The sequence below is a fragment of the Sylvia atricapilla genome, chromosome 15, assembly GCF_009819655.1.
Source record: "Sylvia atricapilla isolate bSylAtr1 chromosome 15, bSylAtr1.pri, whole genome shotgun sequence".
Classification (NCBI taxonomy): domain Eukaryota; kingdom Metazoa; phylum Chordata; class Aves; order Passeriformes; family Sylviidae; genus Sylvia; species Sylvia atricapilla.
The window spans coordinates 5,851,809-5,862,384 of NC_089154.1; the positions used below are offsets into that span (position 1 = coordinate 5,851,809).

The 10,576-nt window shown below is 44.3% G+C and overlaps 1 protein-coding gene across 3 annotated transcripts in view; it reads right to left on the reverse strand.

Annotated features, from left to right (window-relative positions):
- The window catches only part of TOM1L2 (target of myb1 like 2 membrane trafficking protein), a 56,723-nt gene extending 46,297 nt beyond the window's left edge, over positions 1-10,426 (reverse strand). For all 3 annotated transcript variants that reach the window (XM_066329822.1, XM_066329821.1, XM_066329820.1), the window contains exon 1: positions 10,311-10,426. In XM_066329822.1, the coding sequence (XP_066185919.1) occupies positions 10,311-10,362 (52 nt within the window). In that variant the 5' untranslated portion in view covers positions 10,363-10,426. The remainder of the gene's footprint in view (positions 1-10,310) is intronic.
- Between the last annotated feature and the right edge of the window lie 150 nt (positions 10,427-10,576).

Genomic DNA, 10,576 nt, shown 5'->3' on the forward strand with positions numbered 1-10,576 from the left:
GTTTACTCCTTTGCCTGCTACAGGGGATTTTTAAGCGAGTGTTCACACGTGATAATTAAAATGTGTTACAAATGAAACACAACAACTCTTACAGTAACTATTCCACGTGCATGTTCCCACCCCCATCTCTCCTACAACTATGAAGGTGAGAGCTGTGTCCTCTGGAAAACCACAATTATCCCACACATAGAGTGAACTAGACAGAGGAGTCTGCAGCTTTTGAGGGTTGATGGGTCATATTTTCTAGCGTGAAGGCTTCAGTTTGCATTTTCAAGTTTTTTTTTTCCTTGCACTATTCTACAGGACAACACCAGGCCTGTGCAAGAGGCAGCAAGTTCCAACCCCATCCCAATTCTCCAAAATCTCCACAGCTTGAGGATCACCATCCGGAATACACTAAGTATTCACCATGGGAAGAGGCTCCTCTTCCATTAGGTGACAGGAATTACTTTTGCAAAAGCTGTGGTCACTGAAAGGCTCCACTGCCAGCTGCCCATTCCAAGAAGCCAGGTTTGCCATGCCTGCAGAAGCTTAGCAGATAAATGCTTCCAAGCAATCTCCTCAGGAAACCCGCATGCAAATCAGGCAACAGCAATAACAAGATCCATGTGTGCAATCCCATCTTGGGGGCTGAGAAATGTGGATTTCTTGGTCTCTAATAACCCTACTAAAAATTCTGTTCCATTTTTACAGCCCTTTTTCTCATGTGCCACTGGTATAGATAAGCCTGAAAAAGACTGATAAATAGAAAATATAAATACCAGAAGTTTAGGTCAAGTATGCAAATGCCTATTTTGGAGACTGTCATTTTAATTTTCCCTTAAGTCCCCACTCACCAACTTGTGTTATCTAAGCACACGACTTTGTAAATTCTTCAGGTCAGGAGCTGTCCCAATCCATTTCATGTTCCACTGCTATTGCCTCTATTACATCATACCATTAGTGTAGCAAAATTAGTAAAAATGTAAATGTATCAGGGGACTGCAGCATAATTTTGAAAATAACTCTGCTGGTTTAACTGTCTTGGACAGTTAAAATTCTAACTAGAACACAGATTTTGAGCAAAGCTTACAAACGGTTTGGCTTATTTAACACACGCAGCAGGGAGGCAAACCCCAGCAATGAAACAGGCTGGTCTGGTGCAGAGCATGGATGAGAGGGTAACTTTCCCACTGTGAACACATGCAATCTTTTGGAATCTGCAGAGAACCAGCTCCTGCTCAGGAAAGCCACAAGGACAAGCAGCTTGCCCTGTTCACTGCGACCAGCCCAACAATGGAGCTTCACCAGCTCCGGCTAAGGTCAGCCTCTCCCAGGCATTCCCTCCTGTTTCTGGGTGAATCATGACTTTCTCCACTTCCTTTGGGTTTGATGTTCATGTACACTGTGCACGTCCTTCCTCTGAGGCCAGCAGCAGCTCCCTAAGCAACCAACGACTGCGTAATGCTGCCTTTAATGAAATGGAGCCTTTAGAGGTGCAAAGGCTGAGTGAGGCTGCACCGCTCCAGCTCCCTCCTGGTGATCACCACAGCCAGGAGATGATTCTGCATCCAAACTGAGCTTTGCTTTAAGGAATGCTACACGTGAAATACCTCATTACCCACAGCAAGACTCCAGGCCGATACCCATTAAGGAACCTGGTAGGAAAAAGGGGTTTTTCTACTCATTGGCTATGCCAAGTCATTGGCACGGATGGGGATTTAAAAGGCAGTTTTAATTATAGTAGGTAAAACCCACAGATGATCAAGCTGCAGTGTCAGAAAACCATCAGAACTGAACACTGACCCATTTGGGTTGTTTGCTGAACTTTAATCACTTTCCAAGTCTGACAGCTGCTCAAACTTAATTGCTCATTACACTTGTAAATAAAAACTGATCTCACTCTCTGATTAGCCATCTTATAGTTGCCATAACAACTTCTTGTCTAATAAATGATTTCAGATTTACCATTATTTGTACTAGCAGAAAATTTCACAAAGGTCTGAGTTCGTTCTTTTCAGCAAAATACCCTTCTAATTAAAACCACCGAAAATCAGTAGAGAAAGGGCAGCTCAAAGATAATGAAAAAAACAAGCTATTTACTACAACAGCTTAAATGTGAGCTCAGGATAACACAAACCCAAATACATGCTGCATCCAGCCCAACCTCTACATCCCACTATCAATCATCTTATTATCATGCCTATATCCCATAACAACTGCTCAGGAAAATATCAGACAGAACTCAGGAAATAACTCAGGTCACATGGAGACGGATTTCAAGACTCACTCCAGACCAAATATAATATAATTCCAATATAATTTGCATATTTTCTCTCCTAATCCTTAAATTAGGAACCAATTAACTGGTGAAATTCCTTTAGACTCTTTTAACTGATCAGAGAGCTTTTTGGTGAAAACTGAGGAGTTAAGATCCTCAACAACTTATATAAAAGAGGGGAAAGTGTTGATGTCAATAGATGTCCATTGCTTCGAGCTTTTGGAGGAAAAGCCACAAAATAGTATCTCATCTCTGGATCATTTCAATCAAAACCTTACTTAGGCAGGATTTCTTGGACAAAACTACTAATTAAAGCCTTGCAGATGTTTTTTAAAAAAATTATCTGTGTTTTGGTAAGTATTTGGTTACCAAAGCTTAAGTTAAATGCTTCTATTTAATATACACATGTATTTATTAGTCTCAGAACAAAATACTATGAAATATCTCTCACCTGTAGGCCAAGAATATCATAAAACTTTCCAAAATGTGCTGGCAAAGCTGCTGAAGCTTGCAATTTATTTAATACGCTCAAGGCAGCTTTTTGTGTTTATGGCAAGGAAAGGCACCCCCTTCCTTCCAAAAGGAAAATAAATGCAGAAAGTTATAACTGAGACAAAACAAAAGTTTAAAAAAAAAAAAAAAAAAAGGCAGGAAATACCAGATTTTAAAAAGAGACTTTCTGCATTTATTAAGCAAGGCAAAACCCAGGATTTTTCTGTTATTTGGTCAAATAGGAAACCAGTCACATTTCTTGCAGTAAATGTATCCCATGAAAATAAAGAGGATGCAACATGTTGAAGTTAACATCTTCACATCCCTGACCACACTTGGGATGCAACAGTCTTTCCTCCCTTAAGAACACAAAACCAGTGCTCTGAAAAATTCTTGGTATTCAAACACAGTTTGAACAGCTTACAACACAAATCTGTGCCTTCACTTTGTGGACGTTTTCTTTGATCTGAATTTGAACAAAGAATTTCTTCCCAAGCTAATTTAACCCAGAAGGTTTCCAAGGACCAGCTGGAGAACAGGCTGCCCTACTCTCAAGGAATAAGCAGGCTACAAGGTAACCAACTTATTCAACAGGTTTCGTTTGAGTTTCATCTCCTCATTTTTGAGTCTCCTGATGCTCCCTGAGACTACACTGAGCTGCCAAATGCTGTGAACCAAGAGATACAGGAGCGTGGGTAAATAGTCCATACAAACCCATGCCAGGAACTGCTCAAACACAGAAAGGGCATGGATTTTTTCATCCTTAATCTTTGAGTTACTGCATTGTGGAAGCCACCTTATAATTCTGACAGGTAGAGAACAATTGTAGAGTGTATATTTAAATTTCAAGACAGTGCTGCCAACAATAGACCGGCTGGACTTATTTGCATCTTCCCTTCCTAAGCAATGGGAAATGTTACCTATAGCTAGAAGATCTGACTCCCTGGGTTGTATAAAAACATGTCCACTTGTAGCAAAGGAGCTGCTCCTAAAGGAAGAGAGACCCAGCTCTAGCAAAGCTTTTAGAGCAGTATCGTTTGTGCTGAAGAATCATCAATTTTAAAAGAGCCTTTTGCCACTGACAGTAACTGAAACGATCGGGCAGAACCATCAGCAGAATAACTACACAAATACAGAAGATAAGGCTTATCTATCCTTGGTAGGATTTTTATGCTCAGCAACAAGTTTCTTTTTTACATAGAAAACTAGGAATTTCCCAGGCAGATGCAAATGAGAAAGAGGAAAACTATTTCTGGGTGATCTGTGCAGAGTCATTGCTGTGTTTCACAGGCTGGGCTTTCAGGTCACTTCCTCACTTCTCAGGGCTCCCCCAATATCCTTTCTCCCTGTGCTCTTCAAATATCTATGCTGTTATCACCTGCCCATTGCACAGATTTTAAATCCAAGCACAGAGGATGAAATCAGTTTCAGTCAAGTACAAAGCAGCAGATGAGGAAGGAGGTTGCCAGGCCAGCCTCGAAGAGTCCCAGTCCTGCAGGTACCAGGCAGCACCTTCCCAGGGAAGGATCATCTCACCAAAATTTCTGCATGAGCTGTTGCTGTCCCTCCACTAACCACTGTCACTGAAAATAGCACAAAAATGCCTTCAACACCTTCAAAAATTGTTAATTAAAAATTCAACATAGTTTATGAAATCATAGCAAAGTCTGCCTACCTTAAAACTGCTCCTCACTAAGGAAGACACAGAGTACTTTTTTTGGGGGGGTAATTGTTTTAGATGAAATATTACATCAGTTGGAAGGGTTTGTGGGGATTTTCTGTGGGTTTTAGGCAAGCATATTTTAAATACGCAGTTTAAAAAAATCTGCTGAGTTCATGAACAGAGCAGTAACAAACTGGGAACAAGCTGTCCTCACTCTCACATATAGATGGCTATTAGAGGCATATGGAATATACGTTTAAGCGTACCATGCTGAAAGAGATAAAACAGCATTACCCAAAAATACATGTTATAATACCTTCATGAACTACAATCTGCTTTTGTGCCTATAAAATAAATCCAGTCTTAGTAACCCAGTATTAAATGGCATTATACTAATTACCCAGCTTCACACGTGTAGGTAGTTTCTCCAAGTTGCCAGACTCACGACTCAGTATTTATTTGCTCCTTTAAAGGCAAATATATCCATTTTTGTATTTCATGGAGATTTTCCTTACAACATAATCCATTGTCATGAAGTGAAAGCAGATCCAAATAATCTTATAAAACTAAAAGCACTTTATCAGGCTCTTTTTGCAAGACAAGCACAATTCTGAATGAGCAGTGGGGGGCTGGATTTCCAACAGCTGACCAGCTACAGGAGTACCTAGAAAAGTACTTCAGCTCTGAGGAGAGAACTTCTTGTGTCCTTTTCACTGCAGGCAAAGGCAGAATTCATCTTTTTGATACAGCAAGAAAAGTTACTGCCACCTTGTACAGAGAAAAGCTTCCCTTAGAATTAGGGACAATGCTTCCATGGTTAAATGCAAAGGACTTTTTATTTCACTATAAGGCAACAAATGATGAGAGAGAATATTCAGAGCCCAACAGCACAGTGCAAAAATGATATTTTACGGGACCACATACCAAGATTATGGTGTGCACTTTAAACACTGATTTCTAGCACTGGGGAAAGGCTCATCTATTAAAAAAACATGTTTCACTTACAGCACAGCAAAGTAGTAAGCTTACTCTGAAGGGAACTTAGGGAAATTTTGGACAAGAAAGCCTGGATTAATGCCTCCCACAGGACTACCATGGGCTGCTGGCTCTAATGCATTTCTCTGTTCCTACACGTAGCCATCAACTCGTTCATTTAGGAACAGTTTTTATTCTAAGAATCATAAAAATCTTAGAGATATAAGAAGCCTGAAGAAAAGGCTCAAGTGCTTCTTATGGAAGGGAGAATAAAAAAAGTGTTTCAAACTCCCTTAGCTGAAGCATTTTCCCATTAAAAAGGAAAAAAAAAAAAAAAAAAGGAGGGGGGGAGGACAAAACAGCAGCTCTGAAAACAGCCTGTATCCACCATATATATTATCAATTTAACAGCCTTGAATGGAAACTGCAAGTGCTTTGATAAAAATCAATTGAAAAGCTGTCTGCCTCACTGTTGCTTCAATAAAGTGCCTCAGTATGTTTTGCTGAAACCTTGTTTTTGTAGCCTCCTTAAACAATACTCTGTATTAAATCACCACACTGTTTCTCCTCCAAAAACAGACTCCAAGGCAAGTGCTCAGACTGGCACAGTGCATTCAAACTTCGCTTCTGCAACAGAGACCAGGGGTGTAAACCAGCACCTGACTCCAAATCCCAGCCACACAGGACAACTCCTTTTCTACTGTATTGTTAAAAATTAACTTTCAAGTCTCGCTGCACTTAATTCAGGTGCTGAACTTCACTCCCAGAGCTCTTTGGCTCTGGGTCAGGCAGAATTGGGTCTGCAGTTAAAAGAGAAGAGCTGAGTTCAGCAGCATACAACAGCCCTGACCAGAGCCTGACCAAAACTGACCTTCATGCCCCTGCCCAGCACCCTGTGAGGAGCCTATTTCACACCTCACTGCCCCAGGTCAGCCTTCTGCACCTGCATGAGGGGGGACAGCAGCAAGATTTGGTTTGGATTCAAACAAATAAGCACTTTCCTGAAGCCTCTGCAAAGTCTCCAGAGTAAAACAAAAATAAAACGTAAACCAGTCTTTCCTGTGTCCTCCCATGTAAGCCATATGGCCACTGTCAAATAAGCAGAATGGCCAAAAAAGAGTCACCAGCATTCCACATTCTTGTAATTCTATCAGCTTTAATCATCAAAGATGTTTTCTCTAGCCTGCAGCAAGGATATTTGTTCTAGTAACCTTGAATAGAGTGGTGACACTTTAAAGATGGCTCCATTGAACAAAGAAAGATAAAAACACAATTTATGGCAGGATGGTGAATCTCAAGGCAAATTCCCACTACTGTAAATTGCAGCTTTTTTTCCAGGCTGATCCCTCTCCACACAGCAAACACTCTGTCAGTGCTGCTTTCCTACACATCTTCCTGCTCTTCTGCTCCTCACTGGTCAGGATATGCTTCAAGACAGTATTTACAGCAGTGATTGGAAAAAATAAACAGTTCAGTCGTAAGAACTGGGCCAGCACCCAATGCCACAAAGGATCTTGTCAACCTCGATGTACTTGGCAGCCTACAAAACCCATGGCACCCAATTCCACCCTCTAGACTCTCACCAGCCTTCACAAAGACCTTCTGAAAAACACCTCACAAAACCTTGGGGAAGTACTGGATTCTGCTACAAAATCCTGGGTGAGACTTTTGGTTTATATGTAAAATGATTCTATAAGCACCCTTCTTCACAGCAATCTCCAGGTAAAAAGCAATATGGAATGAAAATTCAGGAATCTCTCAGGTAAAGCTGCCTGCCTTCCACACAACAGCCCCACCAAAAACTCTTCTCAGGAGAGGACTTTGTTGGAGACACAAGGACAGCTGAGTGTCAACAGGTCAATCAGAGCATTATAGGAAAATTAGGTGAGGTTTGCAGCCATGGTGATGCCTGACATTGTTTCCGCTATGTCACCACTGGGAATTAAATAGAGAGTACCATATAAGCCAGTCCAAAAAGCAGGAAGGTTTCAGCCATGAGGAACCTGGCTGCCATTTCAACTGGCACTTTACATGCAGGAGACTCTATCCATCTCCATTACAAATCCTCTGAGCTCATCCTAGCATTACTTTCCCACATTAAGCAAAAGAGTTAACATAAAAAGCCTGCCTAGCTTCAGACATTATCTAGATAAAGAGGAGAAAAGAGAAAATCCCTTGTATTACCTCTCTCAGCTCTCCCCAAACCTTTTCTGACATCTTTTTTCTTTCAGACCTGGCATTTATCTGTAGATATTGCAGAGCCCTAATTAAATCTTCTCGTGAACCTCTGCTACTTCCTGGCAGAGAACACACATTCTTGGTGTGCTGATGGACCTACAGGATTTTCTGCACTTCTCCCTTATGGTGAGTGTTAGGCCTTGCTTGAAAACATCACAACTGTGTACAACACAATATGTTTAAACAGAAATACAAAATTATTCCATTTCTTCCAAAGAATGAAGAGAAACATAAGTGAAAATTATATTCCACAAGCTCATTGGAAAAACAAACTGTGGAAGCACTGGGCAAATAGCAGTGTCTGAGAACAAGGCATGCTTTTGTTTTACTGCTGTCTCAGAAAGGGATAACTGGCAGCGATAGGAGAAGCAGAAAAATTTGTCTTCCAAAATAAAATCTGCAGTTATCTCTTCCCCCTGGCATTATAAAAAAAAAACCCATTCTGGAAGTGCAGCTGAATTTTGCATTAAGGGAAGCTGCACACCTAACCTTATCTGATGGAAGCAGCTCAGTGTTCAAAGCCCCAAAGTTGGCAGCGACCGCTCGTTCAGCGAGCGAAGGGATGTGAGAGCTGGAGTCAAAGAGGCAGAAGGCTAAAAAAGCAGATTTTACCACTCCTCCCTCCCTGCCCCCCAACAATTCTTCAGCTCCTTCAAACCACGGACTGATGCTAAAAGAAGCTGCCAATGAAGAGAGGAGAAATTGCTGCTTTCCCTTCGCAGGCTGACGGCAGAGGCCTGGCCCAGCAGCAGCTGTCCTGGCAGGGGTGCTCTGATGGCCAAACACAACAAAGCAAATTCACTCCACAATCTCTAACGAGAACTTGAGCTGTTCTCGTTATTCTCCTCCAATTCTCAGCACTTCTCTCCCTCAGCAGAAGAAATAAACACCCCAGATGGCTGAGGATAAACAGCAAGTTATACATATGCTCCATATAGCCTGACAAAGAGAGCTGAGCCATGCTTAAAGCACAGCGTGAGACTCACCCATGCCTTTTACCTTGACCAGGGGGTGTCCCTTCACGTGGGGATGAGGAAAGGATTACAAAAGAGGTTTGAAGCCATGAGCTGATACTCTGCAAAATTTTCTCCACTACGATTTTCAAAGACTTCATCATTCCATAAATCAACGTAGAATAGCTATAGGCTAGACTATGCATAGCTATATGTTAACAGAATCACAGAACGGTTTGGGTTGGAAAAGGCATTAAAGATCACCTCATTCCACCCCTTCCACAGGCAGAGACACGTTTTGCTATCCTGGGTTGCTCCAAGTCCCATCCAACCTGGCCTGGAACACTCCCGGGCATAGGGCAGGCACAGCTTCTCTGGGCACCCTGTGCCAGGGCCTCCTCACCCTCACAGGAAAGCATTTCTCCCCAATCAATATTCTCCCTACTCTCTTTTCAGTTTGAAACCATCCTCTCTTGTCCTGTCACTCCAGACCCTTGTAAATCCTCTCTCTTCATCTTTCCTGCAGGTTCCCTTCAGGTATGGGAAAGCCACAATTGGATCACCCCAAGGCCTTCTCTCTTCCAGGCTGAACAATCTCAATTCTCCCAGCCTCCCCTTGCAGGAGACATGCCCGACTGAGCATCACCTTGGCTTTGGGACTGCCCGCCCTCCTGCACTGCAGGAACCTGAGCCAGCCTCTTCCTTCCCACCGCAATGTCAGAGATCTTAAATTTCTTCAGGGCCCAACCAAGGAAAGCAGGAGGCACTGAGAGCCCACTCAGCTGAGGTGAAAACTCAGAGTTACCAAACTCTGAACAAGTGATGCCCAGAATTTCTCCTCTCTCTTCTTTGCCCCAGCCATGGCAACCCAGCCCAAAACATGAGTAGCCATGAAAGAATACATTTTTGGTAAGGAGGGAGTAGCCACAGCAGCCCAGGGAGGTCTTGACTGGCCATGCAGTGAAAGTTCACTCAGAGTAACCTGCTAATGGCACCAAAACGTTACCAAACCCACAATTCAGCCTCCAGGCTGGAAACCAAGCGTGTATTCGTGTCTCTAAACCACATCACCCCCCTGCCCACTCAGAGGTACACGGAGGTTTCAGTACTTTGGGAAAAAGTGCATCAATGACAGGGTGGCCTGGAAGAAGGCACTCAACTTCAGGAAAAGAAGTTGGGGGATGCAACAACTTTCCTGCATCCATCTCGACGTGGAGAAACTCTCCTCTCATGGATAACAGCCTGGCCAAATTCCCCCCTGTTCCCCAGGCCTTGTCTGCCCGCTGATATCTCCACGACTCTCACTAACCCCAGAGTCTCTCACTGAGGCCTCCAGCACTCCCCAAAAGCAAAAGCCTTCCAGCACCTACAAGCCCCCACCACCCCTGGAATTCCTGCTCCCCAGAGACCCTCCCACAGCTCCAGAGGCCCCCGACAGCCCCCAGAGCTGCCTCACCACCTCCAGATCTCCCATCAACCCGCACTGACCCCCCTAACCCCCAAACACCTCCCTAAGCCCCAGAGGCCCTTACCGAGCCCAGACCTCCACCGTGGGCTCTCGCAGACTTTCCACCCACCGCTCGCACAGCCCCTCACAGACCCCCAGAGGCCCCACAGCCCCTCACCGACCCCCAGAACCCCCGCTGCCTCCAGCCCCGCCCGCCGGCCGAAGCCCCCGCTGTCTCCCCGGGCTCCCCCGGGCCCCTCCGCGCTCCGCAGGCCGCCGTACCGAGGCTCTGCCCCACCGGGGTGCTGAACGGGTTCCCCAGCAGAAACTCCATCTTGGGATGACAACAAACAGCGGCCCAGCGCCCACCCCTCCCGCACCGCGCCCTGACCGACAGCGGTGCGCACCAACCACAGCGCGCTCTCACAGGTGGATCCCCCCTCCGTACGCTCGATTGGATAGCTGCTGGACGCGCAGCAAAACCATTTGTTAAAGAGCGTGTCCATCACTGTCAAGAGAGGGGCCCGCCCCCTCCGTGGCCCCGGCCT